This window comes from Microcaecilia unicolor, chromosome 5 (assembly GCF_901765095.1).
Source record: "Microcaecilia unicolor chromosome 5, aMicUni1.1, whole genome shotgun sequence".
In the NCBI taxonomy this organism is placed as follows: domain Eukaryota; kingdom Metazoa; phylum Chordata; class Amphibia; order Gymnophiona; family Siphonopidae; genus Microcaecilia; species Microcaecilia unicolor.
In genome coordinates, this window is record NC_044035.1 from 74,468,795 (window position 1) to 74,489,856 (window position 21,062).

The 21,062-nt window shown below is 45.9% G+C and overlaps 1 protein-coding gene across 1 annotated transcript in view; it reads left to right on the forward strand.

Annotated features, from left to right (window-relative positions):
• KNDC1 (kinase non-catalytic C-lobe domain containing 1) overlaps positions 1-21,062 on the forward strand; it is a 200,678-nt gene that overhangs the window by 22,063 nt on the left and 157,553 nt on the right. The window contains exon 3 of the mRNA XM_030202996.1: positions 14,130-14,188. Within this exon, the coding sequence (XP_030058856.1) occupies positions 14,130-14,188 (59 nt within the window). The remainder of the gene's footprint in view (positions 1-14,129; positions 14,189-21,062) is intronic.

Consider the following 21,062-nt stretch of genomic DNA (forward strand, 5'->3'; position numbering starts at 1 on the left):
GGTCCTTTCAGGAAAAAGGTCTGCAGACCAACCTCCTGGAATTAAGAGCAATCTGGAACGCTCTAAAGGCTTTATTTATTTTATTTGTTACATTTATATCCCACATTTTCCCACCTATTTGTAGGCTCAATGTGGCTTACATAGTACCGGAGAGGCGTTACAGACTCTGGTGTAAACAAATACAAAGTGATGTTGTGGTAAGATAAAATTCATTTGGCCCAGCCACACTAGGGAATCGTACAACGGAAGAGTTGTCTTATGTCCATTACGTTCTTTTAGTTTTGTTGTGTTGCTGATATCAGGCATTTATGTTAGATTGGTAGGGTATGCCTTTTTAAACAGGTTAGTTTTTAGTGTTTTCCGGAAGTTTATGTGGTCGTTCGTAGTTTTCAAGGCTTTCGTTAATGCGTTCCACAGTTTGTGTGCTTATGTAGGAAAAACTGGACGCGTAAGTTGATTTGTATTTGAGTCCTTTGCAGCTTGGGTAGTGCAGATTTAGGTACGTTCGTGTTGATTCAGATGTGTTTCTAGTAGAGATCGACTATCCAACCGAGTAATCTTAGTTCAGACAGACAATCAGGTTGCCATGTTTTACACCAACAAGCAGGGGGGCACTGGATCTTGCCCTCTGTGTCAGGAAGCCGTCCAGATGTGGCTTTGGGCTCGCCATCACGGCATGTTTCTCCAGGCCACTTATCTGGCGGGCGTAAACAACAGTCTGGCTGACAGGTTGAGCAGGATAATGCAACCTCGCAAGTGGTCACTGAACATGGGCATAGTCCGCAAGATCTTCCGAGCATGGGGCACCCCCTTGGTGGATCTTTTTGCCACTCTATCGAATCACAAGGTCCCTCAGTTCTGTTCCAGGCTTCAGGCCCATGACAGACTAGCGTCAGATGCCTTTCTCCTACATTGGGGGACAGACCTTCTGTATGCGTATCCTCCCATACCTCTAGTAGGGAAGACTTTACTGAAACTCAAGCGAGACTGTGGAACAATGATCCTGATTGCACCCTTCTGGCTGCGTCAGATTTGATTCCCTCTTCTTCTGGAGTTGTCCTCCGAAGAACTGTGGAGATTGGAGTGTTTTCCAACCCTCATCACTCAGAATGAGGGGCTGCTTCTACATCCCAACTTCCAGTCTCTGGCTCTCACGGCCTGTATGTTGAGAGCTTAGAATTCGCCTCCTTGGGTCTTTCAGAGGGTGTCTCCTGAGTCTTGCTTGCTTCCAGAAAAGATTCCACGAAGAGGTGTTACTCTTTCAAATGGAGGAAGTTTGCCGTGTGGTGTGACAGCAAGGCCCTAGATCCTATTTCTTGTCCTACACAGACCCTGCTTGAATACCTTCTACACTTGTCAGAGTCTGATCTCAAGACCAACTCCGTAAGAGTTCACCTTAGTGCGATTAGTGCTTTTCATCTTCATGTAGAGGGTAAGCCTATCTCTGGACTTATTCAGTCTGTGCCAGAGCCGGTGGTAGGAGGCGGGGATAGTGCTGGGCAGACTTATATGGTCTGTGCCAGAGCCGGTGGTTGGGAGGCAGGGCTGGTGGTTGGGAGGCGGGGATAGTGTTGGGCAGACTTATGTTTCAATAATTTTTATTGATGACTTAAGAAATCAGCCAATACAATTATTTAGGAAACAGTCAAATTCAGATCACAAGAAAAAAAAAAAAAAAAGAAATTCTTCCACATTTTGATTCTCCAATCATTATCATCAACTCTTTTATCATTTTATATCCCACTTCCCCCCCCTTTATGGTTCCATAAATTTTATTGGAGAAGGCAGAAAATATTTTTAAACATACAAATGAGTCTGCATAGTTAACTAACACTGTATACTGAATGTTTTGACCGGTATAACTCGTTACCCTTCATCCAACAACAAATGGTTCTCAGCTATCGAGTCTACCTGAATGACTCTCCCGTAACTTTTTACAGTTCTCCCCTCCCCCCCCCCCAATGCAGCATTTAGTCACAGTCCTCTTACTCTAACTGCTGTAACAGCGCCTGGTGCCTGTGTAGTTTACATGTTCATTATGTGCCCTCTGGCATAGGGTGTCAGTGTGAGCCAAAATGGCGTCCAGCATTTCCAAAAAGTCCTGGTGCTTGATGGTCTCCGAGTTCGCAGACTCATTCGTTCTGTGCGTAGCAGGGAGATCATCCGCCCTCTCCACTGAGCTATCGTTGGGCCCTCTGCGGACAGCCACGCCGACAGTATTGTTTTCTTTGCCACCATCACTGCTCGCATGGTAAAGGCTCGACACCCCCCTGGCATGGGTCTAGAAATTTGCAGATACCCAAAGAGAAGTCGCGCATCCATCTGCCAGTTTACATTCCAAATAAGGGCCATCTGCTTAGCCAAATCTCTCCAAAGCTTCTGAATCCGTGAACAGTTCCAAAACATATGGCCCAGCGTTGCGCCCTCTGCAGCGCACTTGGGGCATGCCCCATCTGGCCATACTCCCATGTGGAATGCCCACCTGGGAGGCACATATGCTCTCAGAGTAAACTTAAATTGTACTTCCCAATAGTTGGCTTGGTCTGTATGTCTGCGATAGTCAGTAAGATGCTCCCTCAGTAGTACTGCGGTAATCTCCGTCCCCAATTCCTCGGTCCACAATTTGGACAGTCTCTCAAAATCCGGTTCCTTTGCCATGTCCTTGAGGTGTCTATGATAGAACGTTAGTGGCACTTTGTGTTGCGCCCCCAAGGAAAGCGCTGAGCCTAGCTCCTCTTGGACATCTTCCGCCAGTGCCGTCGGCGGGAGGCTCTCTATATAGTGCTTTAGTTGGTAATAATGAAACCAATCCAACGAACTGAGGGAGAATTGGGCCTGGAGTGCTGCCCATGATTTCGGTCTGCCATCTCCATCAATGGCCTGCAGTACATACTCCAGCCCTTTCTCCCGCCAGCGGGCAAACACCTCGTAAAGCTGACCCGGCCGGAATTCCAGGTTACCGCAGATTGGGAGGTATGGAGTAGTATGAGGTGAAAATCGGTGGTGTCGGCAAAGCCAGTGCCAGATTGCCTGCGCCGCCGGCAAAAGTTGTGCTTTGTCCAGTAGGTTAGCTTCTTCTGTGCTTTTCTTGTGTAATTAGTAGCTTATGTGTGTCTGTTCAATCTCTGATAGTTCTAAGCTGGATGGAGTAAAGTATTGCTTGCGCCTCATCCAATCATTCAGGTGTCTCAGGCCGCTGGATATTGTCATATAGCGCAGACTCAGCAGGCCCAAGCCTCCAAATTCCACCAGGAGGTGTAAGTTAGACATAGCCGTTCTGGGTTTTTTCTTTTTCCACAAGAAGATCTGTAAAATCTTGTTTAGTCGATGCTCATCGGCTTTGGTCAAATATAGTGGCAGGGTCTGGAACACATACACCCACTTGGGGACTATTACCATGTTATATAAGGCTATTCTACCCAGTAGTGATATGGGGAGGCCCTGCCACATTTGCAAGCTGTCTCTTGTATCATTCAGCAACTTTCTCACATTCCAGGCGAACACTAGAGAGAGATCTCGAGGTATTTTGACTCCTAAATATTTGATTGTCTCTTGTTCCCACTCTATTGGTAATGGGATCTTTTGCTGTAAGCTATCACCAGGTAGAATCTCTAGGGCCTTGGACTTTTGAATGTTAAGTGTGTAACCCGAGTATTCCCCATATTCCCTGATCACTTCCAGAATCCGGGGTATTGATTGTTCAGGCTCCTGGGTCACTACAAGCAAGTCATCTGCAAAGGCCAGGGCTTTAAGTGTACCACCCTTTAAGGGTACCCCTCTCACCCCTCCATCCCCCCGCAGGGCGCGGAGTAATGGCTCCATCGCTAAGATGAAGAGGAGGGGGGACAGTGAGCACCCCTGTCGCGTCCCCTGATGAATTTGAAAGGGCTTTCCCCTCACTCCGTTCACCAAGACTGCTGCCTTGGTGTCCCTATACAACGCTGCCAATGCATCTCCAAACCAACCCTGCACTCCCATATAGCTCAAGAGGCCAAAGAGATACCCCCAATCTATCTTGTCGAATGCCTTTTCGGCATCTAGACTAAGTATCATTGCTGCGCTCTGCTCAGTCTGACACTGTGCCATTGCCAGCAAAAGGCGTCGAACATTGCTGCCCGCCTGCCTATTCCGAACGAAGCCCACCTGCTCCTCACCTATGAGTTCCGGCAGTAAGTACCCCAAGCGTACGGCCATTATCCGCGCTAAAATTTTCACATCTACATTAATCAAGGAGATAGGACGGTAGGAACCTGGGCACGCCTCATCTTTCCCTGGTTTAGGTATCAACGTGATCAGGGCTTCGTTCGCATATGGGGGGAATCTCCTCTCCTCAACCGTTTGTTCTAGATAGTTCCCAAGTGCCGCCAACCCGACTTTAGGCAATGATTTATAGTACTCTCCCATGAATCCATCCGGGCCCAGGGCAGAGTTTAAAGCTAGGGATTTAATTGTGTCTTGTAGTTCTTTGCTTCTAATGGGTTGATTTAACATATCTATATGTTGCTGCTGGAGTTTCGGGAGCCCTACTTGCTCCAAGTAATTGGACAAGCTAGTCGGGTCCGCTGCTATCCTCTTCTTATAAAGTGTACTAAAATACTCATGAAAAATCTTCCCTATATCCGCGCTATTATTTTTGATCACTCCCTGGGGGTCTTTCATTGCTGTTATTACTCTTCCAGGGCCTGCCGCTTGCACCAATCGCGCTAGGAGCATGCCCGTTTTGTCACCGAATCTCTGCAGCTTACACTTATAGTATCGGAGAGATCGTTTGGTTTGGCTATGAATTAGCGTGTTAAGTGTCACCTGGGCTGCTAGATACTGCTCCTTATTTACAGCAGACGGGGTTTTTATATACTGCCACTTGGCCTTCCAGAGTTGGGACTCCAGATGCAGGATCGCCTGGGCTCGCTTTTTCTTTCTGGCCTGCACAAACGGTATTATGGCTCCCCGGAGGACCACTTTGGAGGCCATCCAGTAGAGGTGGGGACAATCCGCATGTTGCTTATTAAATCGCTCATACTCCCTCCACTGGGCTGCTAAGAATTGTGTAAATTCTTTGTCCCCGTGTAAATATCCTGGGTACCTCCAGCCCCTTCCTCCCCGATAGTGTTCCGGGGCCTCCAACTCCGCCCACACCAGTGCATGATCTGATATCTCTGTGGGCCCAATTCCCAATCCACACACCCAAGGAAAAGCAAGGCTGTCTATCAGCACATAGTCTATTCTAGAGCTTGTCCCATGTGCCCTTGACAGGTGTGTGTAGTCTCTAGTTTCTGGGTGCAGGGCCCTCCAAGAATCTACGAGATTCAGTGTGCGCATAAATGTCTGGAGTGCTCTCTGCTTGTTACCTCTCTGTGGTTCCGCCCTCGGATTTGTGGTGTCCCTTTCCAGGTCTGCTATTAAATTAAAGTCCCCACAAATCATCAGTTTTAGCGACGTCCGGGCGGAGCAGTGCTTAATCATAGTTTGGAAGAAAGTGGCGGAGTAGTCATTCGGCCCATACAGTGAGACCACCAAAAATTCCCTGTTTTGAAGCCAAAGGTGAATCATCACGTAACGTCCCTGGGGATCCGCCGCTATTAATTCATCTTTTGCTGGCAACCCTTTTTTAATTAGGATGGCCACTCCCCTCTTCCGTCCTTCCGCCGAGGTGGAGAACACCTGCCCCACCCATGCTCGCTGCAGCTTTTTATGTTCCTCTGCCGTAAGCCTTGTCTCCTGAAGGCAGGCCACATCGGCTTTATGCCTCTTCAAGGCCTGCAGTATCTTTGTCCGTTTAACCGGCGTTGCGATGCCCCCCACATTCCAGGACACAAATCTAGTTACCTTTGTCATCCCTGCCCGCCAGATGGTGTATTGTGCAGTATGTGTACATGTCTGTTATCAGGGGCTCGGGTGCCCAGCCTCACCCGCCCCCCCCCCCCCACCTGATACCTCAGAACTTTACCCACCAGTGGGCGCGTTACAGTCATAGCTCCATACATCTGTCCCAAATTCTGGAGCTTAGAGGATCTGTGAATTTGCATTATTTGCCTTTCTCCATCCTTGCCCTCCCCCCATCTACTTCCACTCCCCCTCCCTCTCCTCCCCTCCCTCCCTCCTGTGCTCCCCCTCCTCCGAGTTGTCCTTAGTCCCTCCTACTTTACCTTTGTCTGTAATCCCAGTCATGTCTCCTGTGTCTCTCCTCCCTCCCTCATTCTATGGGTGTTAAGACAGCAACCCTCGGCATGCTCCATTTGGATTGGCAATGTTTCTGCTGTGTGCATTGTATCCCCATTAACCACCCCCTCCCCCCCTTTTTGCCTCAACACCTATAAACATTCATAATTTCTAACATTCATACCATGCGTTCCAGAGCCCAATGCCACATAAGTGTACCTCCAGGGGCCCTGTCGGCCATCTCCTCTAGAACTGTCCTGTCTCCTCCTCACAACCGAGGTCGGCTTATCCGTTCTGTCCCGTGCTCGCAGAGGGTTCTGCTCGCAACAGTTCTTGGGCCTCCTCAGGGGACATAAACGTTTTCCAGCCCTCCGAGGTCAACACTTTCAGCTGTGCCGGATACAAGAGCATAAACTGCTGATTTGTCCCGGCGAGATGCCGGCACAGGGGCCCAAAAGCCTTCCGACGTTCTTGTAAGGCCGCTGAGTAATCCTGAAATATCTTTACACTGTTGCCATCATAAGTCAAAGTGTCCCATTTAGTTCTTGCTCCTCGCAGGATTTCTTCCTTATGAAGGAAGTTATGGACTTTTACAATCACCGCTCTAGGTCTGTTCCCTGCGTTGGCCTTCCTGCCCAGCCGATGTGCCCGTTCCAAGTACAGCGGGCCTATGCTGTCCGATAATGCAAATTCAGTCTTTTCCCACGCAATTGGAACGCTGGTTAGCGAGCGGTCAGGGATCGCTTCTGGTATGCCGCTCAACCTCAAATTAGATCTCCGCGACCTGTTTTCCATGTCATCCAGGTGTTTCGCCTGTGCTTTCAAAGTTTGTTGTAAACTTTCTATTATTTTATCCTTCTCGGTTGTGGAGTCCTCCATTGCAGACATCCGGACCTCCAGTTCTCCCGTCCTGCGTGTTGTCTCTCCCAGCCGGGATTCAACCCCCGCTATTTGTTCCAACAGTTTGGCAAACTGGGGGTCGAGCCCGGTCTTAACCGCTTCAACTATTTGCTGCAGTTGAGTCGGGTGGAACTGTGGAGGAGGATCGGGCATCGGAGCGGGCGCCATCTTGGATTCCTCCGAGCCGCGCTGTTTCTCCGCGGTTTTTTCCCCATCCTGCTAGGTGTTGGGCGCATTTCACGGGTCACAAAGAGATCCATATATTGTCCCCGTCAGGAGGCGTAGGTAAGGGCACAATTCGTGCGTTTTATCGCTCGGTTTTACCGCGAAAGGGGAGGGGGAGTCCCAGAGAGACGGAAGACACGACTTCCTCCCTCAAACCATCACGTGCTGCTGGGCAGACTTATACGGTCTGTGCCCTGAAGAGCATAGGTACAAATCAAAGTAGGGTATACACAAAAAGTAGCACACATGAGTTGTCTTGTTGGGCAGACTGGATGGACCGTGCAGGTCTTTTTCTGCCGTCATCTACTATGTTACTATGTATGTTATGGACAGCCTTTAGTTGTTCGCTTCATGAGAGGTTTGCTTTTGTCAAAACCCCCTTTCAAACCTCCACCAGTGTCAAGGGATCTCAACATCGTTCTCACTCAGCTGATGAAAGCTCCTTTTGAGCCACTGAATACCTGCCATCTGAAGTACTTGACCTGGAAGGTCCTTTACTTGGTGGCTGTTACTTCAGCTCATAGGGTCAGTGAGCTTCAGGCCTTGGTAATACATGCACCTTATATCAAATTTCATCACAACAGAGTAGTCCTCCGCACGCATCCTAAGTTCCTGCCAAAGGTGGTGTCGGAATTCCATCTGAACCAGTCAGTTGTCTTGCCAACATTCTTTCCCCGTCCTCATACCCGCCCTGGCGAAAGCAGTTTGCATAACTTGGACTGCAAGAGAGCATTGGCCTTTTACGTGGAGCCGACAAAGCCCTTCAGACAGTCCGCCCAGTTGTTTATTTCTTTCGATCCCAACAGGAGGGGAGTCGCCATTGGAAAACGCACAATCTCCAATTGGCTAGTAGATTGCATTTTGTTCACTTATGCCCAAGCTGGGCTGACTCTAGAGGGCCATGTCACGGCTCATAATGTTAGATACATGGCTGCGTCAGTGGCTCACTTAAAGTCAACCTCCATTGAAGAGATTTGCAAGGCAGCAACGTGGTCATCAGTCCACACATTCACATCTCACTACTGCCTTCAGCAGGATACCCGACGCGACAGTCGGTTTGGGCAGTCAGTGCTGCAGAATCTGTTCGGGGTTTAGAATCCAACTCCACCCCCCTATACCCATTTTTGTTCTGTTCCAGGCTCCACTCTCAGTTAGTTGTTTATGGTTTCAGGTCAATCTAAGTTATGTCCTCGCCGTTGCGAGGCCCAATTGAACAATGTTCATTGTTTTGAGTGAGCCTGGTTGCTAGGGATACCCCACATGTGAGAACAAGCAGCCTGCTTGTCCTCGGAGAAAGCGAAGATACTTACCTGTAGCAGGTATTCTCCAAGGACAGCAGGCTGATTGTTCTCACAAACCCACCCACCTCCCCTTTGGAGTTATTTGCTTCCTTTTATGCTTTTGATTTAACTGAGGGAACGTGTTCATGCGACAGGCGGGAAATCAGTCCGCGCAGGCGCGCCAGAAGACTCTGGCAAAACATTTTTTATATTTTGCTTGCAAAATGCCATCCGATTCCTTGGCCAATGCGAACGTCGAACCACATGTGAGAACAATCAGCTAGCTGTCCTCGGAGAATACCTGCTACAGGTAAGTATCTTCGCTTTATTGGTACTGATTGGCTTGTTAAGATAATTAAGTTGTGTGAGCAAAGTAGAATATGACTTAATTTGCACTCGCAACTCCTGTCGCACTATATAGAATGTGGAGGAAAATCCCAGTAAATATTTGCAAGCATGGTAATTGTTTGTTTTATTTATTAGAGAATTTACTGCCTTTTTTTTTTTTTTTTGAGAAATTCAGCTAAGGTAGTGAATGGCAAGAAAAAGCTGAACATAGGCAACAAACAACCACAGCAATAAACATATTCAAATAACAGTACACATAATGGCATAGTGTGGAGGGAATTCATCAAGCAGCATTATGGCTTTAATGCACCTTAATGTGCGTTATGGGAATTTTAGTGTATGCTGAAATCCCATAGGTATAGAATGGGCTTTTACATTTAGTGAGCGCTAATTCCTTTAGCACACATTAAGGCCATAACGCTACTTGATGAATTCTCCCACCGCCATGTGTCTTACAGTGTTAACACAGTACACATTAAAACATCTCAATAGAGCATGGGATAAGATAGAGAAACAGGAGACAGAAAATAAAGGGGGGGGGGGGGGTCTAACTTAAGGAAAAATTGCCCATCAAGTCAGAAAAAGGTACATGAAAATGATCTCAGCTAGAGTAAGAGTGGATAAGCAAGTCCTGTTATAGCATGTGCAACTGGTATTAGTCTTTATGCATGTAAGTAGCTAGCTAGTTAGTAGATAGAAATATTTGGATATTATTTTCTTTGTCTCCTCCACAAATGAAAAATGCAGTTGGGTAGGTGCATGCCAGCTGTATTTCACACTGCATGGGACTCTGAGTATACTAACAGAAGAGTTTAACCCAGCGGTTCCCAAATTGTGCACCGCTGCACCCTGGTGCGCCGTGGCAAATCTCGATCTCCCTCCTGCGACCGGTCGAACCGCTACTGCAGACAGCAGTGGCAGCAAAACAACAACAACAACAAAAAAGCAAGCACAGGACTGCAACAACCTTCAAGCATGTTCTGCTGGTCCTCTGCCCCTGGATCTGGAAGTTGACATCAGAGGGGGCAGAGGACCCAGCAGATCCGACAGAGCATGCCTGAAAGTTGCTGCGGCCCTGCGCTTGCTTTTTTTTTTTTTTTTGTCGTGGCCACTGGGGACGGCCTTCAGGACTTGCTTTTTCTGCCAAGGAGGTTGGATGAAAACAGGAGATTGGATGAAGTCAAAAAGTTGAAGCCAATAGGTCAGTCTCTGTTTCCCCTTTCCATTCAAAACAAAGCAAGCAAACCTAGCAAACCAACCTACGAGTTGCTGCATCCACGTTGTCATTCTTTATTGCTGGTAGCATTTTTATTTAATCTCACTTGTACTTTTAAACATGCCAGCTTGTGTAGCATACAGAGGTACACAGAGGAAGTATAATAATGGAATAACTTTTCATAGGTGGAGTAGTAATTTGTTAGAAATCGTAATCAGTGTGTCATTTGGAGGGGCTGGTTATAAGGACACCCTAGCACTGTTATATTTGTGCAGAAAAAAAGATGGAGACCTATGTGATGGGGGGGTGGAGATCGGTGTGGCTGGGGGGAGGGGGGTTGCCATGAAAAATTGCTCAGACACGAAGGGTGCCATGATCTGAAAAAGTTTGGGAACCACTGGTTTAACCAAAGGTGTTGGTTTCTTCACTAAAAGCATGATTCAGGAATGTTGCTCTGAGCATGGAACAAAGTGCATCTGCCAGAACAGACTTAAATGATTTCATTTAATCAGTTAGATCAATGCAAAAACTAACAGCCCTCCTCTCTCAGACACATAGAACCAACCAGATATGAATACATACATGCATACACACACACACACACGTACCTATACATTTGTGTATGGTGTGCAGCGCTGCGTATGCCTTGTAGCGCTATAGAAATATGTAGTAGTAGTAGTATTCATACCAGCCCGCTCACACAAACAAAACAGATACGCGCACCCACACACATACACATTTGCAGTGCAGATACAAACACAGATAGGTGTACACATTCACACTGATCCATACTCTGCATGCTTTGCTCACTTTTTTGTGCCAGACCTATTACTTTCATGTTATAACCAAGGCTGAGTGTAATATGCTATTTCATGTACAGTCAGATTTACCTTCAAAATCATGCTAATTAAAAAAAAAAAAAAAATGAACAATGATAAAATTTGATTAATAATAAATTGTTTCCAAGTCTGTGAAAACCAATGTTTCTAGGTTAGGGTTACCTGGTGTTATGATACGTATAAAAAGAAGAAAACAGTTTTTACATTTTCTCCGAGGACAAGCAGGACCACCATATACTCACATCTGGATGATGTCATTCGATGGAGCCCTCAGCAGAGATACTCCTCGGCATTCTTTTCTCAAAGCTTTTGGGACCATCAACCATGCATGCCTATGCCTTCCTGTCCACTGCCACTGTGCGGACAAAGGCAGTATATTTTCTTTCACGGAGCTGAAAGGGCATTTTATTGGCTGTCCCTCAAGCATGCCATTTTAGATTTTTCTCTTGCAGCGACTTTGCCTGGTTTTCTTCTTCAGTAGTGCTAGTTTGTTTCTCTTTCATGTGGAACCAGGCTTCCCTTTCTTCCTCCTTAATTTTCTTAGAGTTTTCATCATTTTTCTAAATTGTCTTCATTTTCCATAGCTCCTCTGGCCTTCTTAGGCCTTGAGCACCCAGTCAGATAAATTTCTCGTGTTTGATCAGAACTGAGCTATTTGATTTCACTTTGGCTATTTTTCCTCCAATGTCTCAGAAAACTCCCAGTGGTTTTAAGAAGTGTTCCATGACTTTGGCATTGGAGGCATCGGTTTCTATGGTTCTCAAAGTGGCATTGGACACTGGAAATGCTTCAAAATCCCACTGCATTGACATTGAGCATTGATAGAACCCATTGAGTGTCCTCCAGTCCTGCACCAAGGACATGTAAGGATTTGATGTCATCCTCATCGATGCTTCTCTATGAATCAGGCTGAGGCTAAGAAGCATCTGCATCGGTCTGTGGCAAGGCATTAGGAATACCAGGGCTTTGACATCATTTATACCTGAGAAGCATCCATACCGAGAGTGGCTGGGCCCAAGGCTTACTTACATACAGACCTCAAACAGCGGATGCAGGCCATGACTTGGAAGGAGTTTAGGCACCTTCTCACTTGGCTTGATGCCAATGCATCGAGGGCATCTTTGCGAGCCCTGATGGAGCCCCAACCCATACTGGAGGCTTATACATCATCTGCTCACCATGCATCAATGCCAGTGCCATGAAGAGTGTCAGACTTGGCACTGCTGGAGACTGTGTTGTTCAGTGTATCAGGAGAGGAAGCTTCCTTAGGGCACAGGAAAACCTCCATCTCTTGATGCTTCCATCCAGTGCCTGTCCACTAGGCCAGTGGATCAGGACTGGTAGAGACTCAAGGTTGTCCTCGGGAATACTTCTATGTGTCTGATTGAGACCACTCCTGGAGGTCTGATCAGGAGCAAGAGGTGCTTTCAGAGGGCTCACTTGGCATCCCATCAGACCCCACTCCACCACATGAAAGGAAAAGATTTCCTCCTGAGGAACTTTCCTTTTCTGATTTTGTCCAGGTAGTGGCTAAATCCATCCCATTTCAATTGGATGTCATGCATGGCCAAGATGGTTGACTTTCTTGACTTTGAAGCCCTACTGAGGGAGGCTGTGACAGTGCTCGTACAAAGCATCCTATGGACAGTACAGATGATGAAGCAGTGGGAGACCCCCCCCCCCCCTTCTCTGTGCAGCCCATTCACAAGAAGGCCAACTACATGTATAGAGTTCAGAAGGCTCCTGGATTTGAGAAGCTCTGGCTTCCGCATTAATCCATAGTTGTCAAATCCACTATCAAAAGAGCCAAGAGCTCCAATACTCAATCCACGGTGCCCCTGGGGAGGGAGGCTCAGAATGAGTCTTTTGGGAGGGCAGGGCCTTACATCCTTTCTCCTGTCCTACACGAAAACTGCTTGAATACCTTTTACATCATTCTCAGTCTGGCCTTGAGACCAACTCCATAAGGGTTCATCTCTGTGCAATTGGTGCATACCATCACTGTGTGGAAGGTAAACCCATCTCTGCTCAGCCTTTAGTTCAATTCATGAGGGGTTTGCTGTTATTTAAATTTCCCGTCAAGCCCCCTATAGTGTCATGGGATCTCACTGTTGTACTCACCCCACTGATGAAAGCTCCTTTTGAGTTGCTGCTCATCTGCCATATGAAGTATTTGATCTGAAAAGTTTTGTTTCTGGTCTGTGGTCTCTTCAACCCGTACACATTCTAAGTTGTTTCCTATGGTGGTGTCAGAGTTTCATATTATTTAGTGAATTGTTCTGCCAACATTCCTCCCAAAACCCCATGCCCACCCAGTGAAAGCTCATGTCACATTTTGGACTGCATGAGAGCTTTGGACTATCTGGAGTGGACTAAAGCTCATAGACAGTCCACCCAGCTTTTTGTTTCTCTTGAACCCAACAAGATAGGTCTGACATTGGTAAATGCACGTTATCCAGTTGGCTAGCAGACTGCATCTCCTTTCCTTATGCGCAATCTGGAGAGTCATGTCACAGCTCATGTCAGAGCTATAGCTGCATTGATAGCCCACCTGAGGTCAGCCTCCATAGAAATTTGCAGAGCTTCAATGTGGTCTTCTGCCCACACATTCATATCTCATTACTGTGTTGAGCAACAGTCCCGGTGTGACAGCAGTTTGGCCAAACAGTTCTTTAGCATTTGTTCAGGGTCTAGAATCCAACTCCTCCCCCCAGGCCTTTAAAAAGAAATGTTCTTGGCCTTGCTAGCTGCAAGCGTGTTCTGATTCATTTCCCCCTTTTTTGTTTTGGACAGCCTGGTAGCTAAGGATTCTCAGATATGAGTATAAAATATCCTGCTTGTCTGCAGAGAAAGTGAAGTTAATCACCTATAGCAGGTGTTCTCCAAGTTCTGCAGGATATATGTTCTCACATCCCTGCTCTCCTGCCCTAGGAGTTGTATTCTGTCAGCTAGTTTATTAGACTGCCCTGGACTCAAGTGGTGGTGGTAGGCAAGAAGGCACTCACATGTGTGATCAATTGCCCCAAAGGCTTCAAGAAAAGAATAGCAAGGAGCATCTCCACTGAGACGACACCCAGATGTGAGAATATGTGCCCTGCTGTCCTCGAAAACCTGCTACAGGTGAGTAACTTCACTTAATTTAAATTATGTTTTTCTGTGCAGATGACCCTGAAGGTGCTTTTGTGCCTCCTGAGTTTGATATAACTGGTAACACCTATGAGGTGAGTAATATTGATTCTTTATGAAGATATTGATCGTAGTATACTAACAATAATATTTTTACTGAAAACAAATTGAAACATTTCAATAAACAAGCTATATTTGATTTAGTGAAAAACAGTATTAGATTTTATATACAGTAAAGTAATGAAGCACATGCATAAATTCTGTCGGGTAGTTTTCAAAGTGAAAGTATGTGGTTACATTTGTTTTGAAAATTTTGTGGTCTATTCACAGGGAAAAGTATGGACATAGGACTAAAGTGCCTTGTAGTAAATCTAACCAATACTGTTCATGCATCTGAATAATTAGGACAGTTTTGATACTGGTCACAGAGCTTGCAGGCCCACAGATACTTTGTACTCATAAGCTTGAAAACTTCTTTCCTGTTTCTTTCTATCTATCTATCTAGCTATCTAGAATATATATTGAAATCTATCTAGCAACAGGCTGGGAACCTGAGGGCCCAGCTTTAAATCCCACAGCAGCTCCATGCGGCCCTAGGCAAGTCACTTAACCCTCTATATCTCAAGAGAAGGCAATGGTAATTTACTCCTGTATTATGCTAAGAAAACCACAAGGAGGGGTCCCTCATTGTATGGTCACCAGGAGTCAACTCTGAGTCAAGGGCACATCTAAATATGTTATTTATCTTTTCATAAAGCATCACTTTATCAATACAACATCAAGATGTACAGTGGTGGAAATAAGTATTTGATCCCTTGCTGATTTTGTAAGTTTGCCCACTGACAAAGACATGAGCAGCCCATAATTGAAGGGTAGGTTATTGGTAACAGTGAGAGATAGTACATCACAAATTAAATCCGGAAAATCACATTGTGGAAAGTATATGAATTTATTTGCATTCTGCAGAGGGAAATAAGTATTTGATCCCCCACCAACCAGTAAGAGATCTGGCCCCTACAGACCAGGTAGATGCTCCAAATCAACTCGTTACCTGCATGACAGACAGCTGTCGGCAATGGTCACCTGTATGAAAGACACCTGTCCACAGACTCAGTGAATCAGTCAGACTCTAACCTCTACAAAATGGCCAAGAGCAAGGAGCTGTCTAAGGATGTCAGGGACAAGATCATACACCTGCACAAGGCTGGAATGGGCTACAAAACCATCAGTAAGACGCTGGGCGAGAAGGAGACAACTGTTGGTGCCATAGTAAGAAAATGGAAGAAGTACAAAATGACTGTCAATCGACAAAGATCTGGGGCTCCACGCAAAATCTCACCTCGTGGGGTATCCTTGATCATGAGGAAGGTTAGAAATCAGCCTACAACTACAAGGGGGGAACTTGTCAATGATCTCAAGGCAGCTGGGACCACTGTCACCACGAAAACCATTGGTAACACATTACGACATAACGGATTGCAATCCTGCAGTGCCCGCAAGGTCCCCCTGCTCTGGAAGGCACATGTGACGGCCCGTCTGAAGTTTGCCAGTGAACACCTGGATGATGCCGAGAGTGATTGGGAGAAGGTGCTGTGGTCAGATGAGACAAAAATTGAGCTCTTTGGCATGAACTCAACTCGCCGTGTTTGGAGGAAGAGAAATGCTGCCTATGACCCAAAGAACACCGTCCCCACTGTCAAGCATGGAGGTGGAAATGTTATGTTTTGGGGGTGTTTCTCTGCTAAGGGCACAGGACTACTTCACCGCATCAATGGGAGAATGGATGGGGCCATGTACCGTACAATTCTGAGTGACAACCTCCTTCCCTCCGCCAGGGCCTTAAAAATGGGTCGTGGCTGGGTCTTCCAGCACGACAATGACCCAAAACATACAGCCAAGGCAACAAAGGAGTGGCTCAGGAAGAAGCACATTAGGGTCATGGAGTGGCCTAGCCAGTCACCAGACCTTAATCCCATTGAAAACTTATGGAGGGAGCTGAAGCTGCGAGTTGCCAAGCGACAGCCCAGAACTCTTAATGATTTAGAGATGATCTGCAAAGAGGAGTGGACCAAAATTCCTCCTGACATGTGTGCAAACCTCATCATCAACTACAGAAGACGTCTGACCGCTGTGCTTGCCAACAAGGGTTTTGCCACCAAGTATTAGGTCTTGTTTGCCAGAGGGATTAAATACTTATTTCCCTCTGCAGAATGCAAATAAATTCATATACTTTCCACAATGTGATTTTCCGGATTTAATTTGTGATGTGCTATCTCTCACTGTTACCAATAACCTACCCTTCAATTATGGGCTGCTCATGTCTTTGTCAGTGGGCAAACTTACAAAATCAGCAAGGGATCAAATACTTATTTCCACCACTGTATATAAGAGAAAATCCAATATCCTCTAATACAGTGGTTCTCAACCAGTGTGTCGGGACACATTGGTGTGTCCTGAAGAGGTAGGAAGTGTGTTATCAAATATTTGGTATTGAAGCAAGCCTGTGCTTTCCCTAATAATCTGTCAGCAAGCTGGGGTTACCAGAGAACTGGAGAGTTGGTACTCAAAATTCCATCAGCCCCAATTAGAAGTGTTGCACCCCTGCTGTCCATAGATTCTGTTTGCAACGCAGGGCTTGATATTGTGCCGGCGGCAATCAGCATTTTGCTGACTGCATTAAATCCAGAAATTCAATGCTGAACCATGTCTGGGCACCGGTATTGAGTTTCCGGGTTTCTGGAGCCAGCTAATGTATAACCATTTAAGTGCAATATTAAGCACTTAACTGGTTATGGGATACTGCATAAAGATAGGACTGAGTTTTATGTGGTCCTATGTATGCAGTTAACATGACTGGTTAAGTGCTGAATATCTGCATTTAACCGGCTAAGTACCAACTCCAGCTCCGGAATGCTCACAAAATAGCTAGTTTTTAGGGGTTTTTTTGTTACATTTGTACCCTGCGCTTTCCCACTCATGGCAGGCTCAATGTGGCTTACATGGGGCAATGGAGGGTTAAATGACTTGCCCAGAGTCACAAGGAGCTGCCTGTGCCGGGAGTCGAACTCAGTTCTTCAGTTCCCCAGGACCAATGTCCACCACCCTAACCACTAGGCCACTCCTCCACTCTTTAGTTTAGTGCTAACCAGTTACTTTCAGTGGCACGAACTAGTTAAGTGCCGCTGAAAATTAGCAGTTAGCCCCAAATAGGTGATTTAACTGGCCAGGAGTCATTTCTGGCCAGTACGACACCATAGTTTCTAAATAGCATATTTGCAGGGCTTTGTGTTACTTCACAGTGTCTAGTAGTAGGTGGATTTTATGTTGCTGTTACTGAAGTGGCACTTGACTCCTGAATATACATTTGTTTTGTATGACAAGGTGTAAGGGGATACATCATACTTTTGTGCTCTGTATAGACTCTAGAATGGGTAAAAGTTGATTGATGTTGACAGTAAGTTTAGTGTGAATTTGCCTACCATTCAATCCTAATGGATAAACTCTATGCAACAAATCCATCCAAGATTTCTCACTGATAAAGTAAGTGAAGATAAAATTTTCTTTGAGATACAATAAAATTTAATAACATTGATTTTAACTACAGTTTATAAAACAAAGTAAATTCTAGTTAAGAATATGTTGTTTCTCTTGCACCCTTTTAAAGAACAATGAAATATTTAGGAGTTTTTTTGTTCAGCTGTGAATTTTAGTGTTCAATGTGTTGCAAACATTGTCTGTCAGGTATGTCACAACAGAAGAAAGGTTGAGGACCACTGCTCTAATAGAATTTTACCATCCTCACATAACCCCTCCCTCTTTATCTATTTCCTCTTTTCCCCCTGCTCTGTATATTACGGAAAACACATCACTCTTCATATATTTCAATAATGTACTCTATTGCTCTTCATATTTCCCATAGGCTTCTTGCTTCATGGCTGTTAGCTTCTCCATCAGTAGGATTTTCCTCAATCTCATTAGCTAGTGTTCTTTGGTTGGTGGGTCCCTGTGTTTCCACTAAAAGACTAGCTCGTATCTCACAGCTTTTAAGCTTCTATTGCTTTCTTATGTTTCCTAGAGCTGCCTTCGGGCTCTATCTCAGTATTCCCAATACAGATCCACAAGGAACTATACTGGGATCAGTTATTTTTAACATATTTATAAATGATCTGGAAATGGGAATGACAAATGAGACGATTAAATTAGCAATTAACATAAAACTATTCCAAGTTGTTAAATCTCATATGGACTGTGAGAAATTGCAGGAGGGAGGACTGTAGGAGATTGAAAGACTGGGCATCAAAATTATTGTGAAAATGAGTGATGAAATTTAATATGGACAAATGTAAACTGATGCTTATTGAGAAGGGTAAGGGGATTGATTTAGCGCCTTTCTGAGGTACAGTCAAAGTGGTTTACATTTATTATATGCAGGTATAATAATAATCCAAATCATAGTTACAAAGGCATTATACCATTCTCACTTTTTGCTTTCTATTCCTTTCCTAATAATACCAAGCAAATAGAATGTTAGGTAGTATTAGGAAAGGAATGGAAAGCAAAAATGAGAATGTTGTAATGCCTTTGTATTACTCCATGGTGTGACCACACCTTGAATACTGTGTGCAGGTCTGGTCACCGCATCTCAAAAACGATATAGTGGAATTAGAAAGGGTACAGAGAAGGGTGATGAAAATGATAAAGGGGATGGGATGACTTCCCTATGAGAAAAGGCTAAAGTGGCTAGGGCTCTTCAGCTTGGAGAAGAGATGGCTGAGGGGAGATATGATAGAATCTATAAAATAATGAGTAGAATGGAATGGGTGGACGCGAATCGTTTGTTTATTCTTTCCAAAAATACTCAGACTAGGGAGCATGCAATGAAGCTATTAACAGAGATGGGTTAGTTACTTTTTAAAAGTAGTTAAGTAAAAAAGTAAAAGTACTGGCTTCAAAAATAGTGAAGTGAAAGTACTACTACTACTACTACTACTTAACATTTCTAGAGCGCTACTAGGGTTACGCAGCGCTGTACAATTTAACAAAGAGAGACAGTCCCTGCTCAAAGAGCTTACAATCTAATAGACAAGTGAACGGTCGGTCCGATAGGGGCAGTCAAATTGGGGCAGTCTGGATTCACTGAACGGTAAGGGTTAGGTGCCGAACGCAGCATTGAAGAGGTGGGCTTTAAGCAAAGACTTGAAGACGGGCAGGGAGGGGGCTTGGCGTAAGGGTTCAGGAAGGTTGTTCCAAGCATAGGGTGAGGTGAGGCAGAATGAGCGGAGCCTGGAGTTGGCGGTGGTGGAGAAGGGTACTGAGAGGAGGGATTTATCCTGTGAACGGAGGTTACGGGCGGGAACATAAGGGGAGATGAGGGTAGAGAGGTAGTGAGGGGCAGCAGACTGAGTGCATTTGTAGGTAAGAAGGAGAAGCTTGAATTGAATGCGGTATCTGATCGGAAGCCAGTGAAGTGACCTGAGGAGAGGGGTGATATGAGTATATCGGTTCTGGCGGAATATGAGACGTGCAGCAGAGTTCTGAACAGACTGAAGGGGGGATAGATGGCTAAGTGGGAGGCCGGTGAGGAGTAAGTTGCAGTAGTCCAGGCGAGAGGTAATGAGAGCGTGGACGAGAGTTCGGGTGGTGTGTTCAGAGAGGAAAGGGCGAATTTTGCTGATGTTAAAGAGGAAGAAGCGACAGGTCTTGGCTATCTGCTGGATATGCACAGAGAAGGAGAGGGAGGAGTCAAAGATGACTCCGAGGTTGCGGGCAGATGAGACAGGGAGGATGAGGGTGTTATCAACTGAGATAGAAAGTGGAGGAAGAGGAGAAGTGGGTTTTGGTGGAAAGACGATAAGCTCGGTCTTGGACATGTTCAGTTTCAGGTGGCGGTTGGACATCCAGGCAGCAATGTTGGATAAGCAGGCCGATACCTTTGCCTGGGTCTCCGCGGTGATGTCTGGTGTGGAGAGATACAGTTGGGTGTCATCAGCATAGAGATGATACTGGAAACCATGAGATGAGATCAGGGAGCCCAGGGAAGAGGTGTAGATTGAGAAGAGAAGGGGTCCAAGGACCGATCCCTGGGGAACACTAACAGATAAGGGGATGGGGGTGGAGGAAGATCCATGAGAGTGAACTTTGAAGGTGCGGTGGGAGAGATAGGAGGAGAACCAGGAGAGGACAGAGCCCTGGAACCCAAATGAGGACAGTGTGGCAAGAAGTAAGTCATGATTGACAGTGTCAAAAGCGGCGGATAGATCCAGGAGGATGAGGATGGAGTAGTGGCCTCTGGATTTGGCAAGGAACAGGTCATTACAGACTTTAGAAAGTGCTGTTTCTGTCGAGTGAAGAGGGCGAAAACCGGATTGAAGCGGATCAAGGATGGCATGAGAGGAGAGAAAATCAAGGCAGCGGCTGTGGACTGCGCGCTCAAGTGTCTTGGAGAGGAAGGGTAGGAGGGAGATGGGGCGGTAGTTGGAGGGACAGGTAGGGTCTAGTGATGGTTTTTTGAGGAGTGGCGTGACTACAGCATGCTTGAAGGTGTCGGGGACAGTTGCAGTGGAGAGAGAGAGGTTGAGGATATGACAGATGGAGGGGGTGATAGTAGGAGAGATGGTGTTAAGTAAGTTGGTGGGGATGGGATCAGAGGAACAAGTGGTGCATTTTGAGGAGGAAAGAAGGCGGGCGGTTTCCTCCTCGGAGATATCAGGAAAGGAGGAGAAGGAGGTCTGGGTTGGTTGGTTGAGGGAGAGGGTTGAAGGGTGAAGAGGAGGAGGTGGCTTGGTAGTGAACTCAAGGTTGATCTTTTGCACCTTGTCGCGGAAGTAGTCAGCCAGTGATTGAAGAGAGAGTCTTATCCAAAAAAAAAAAAACCTTAAGTAAAAGTAATAAAGTACAGCTCTTAAAACTATTTTTTTTTTTTTTTACTAAAAAGTATTCTTAACAGGTTGGACCACAGAATCTAGTATG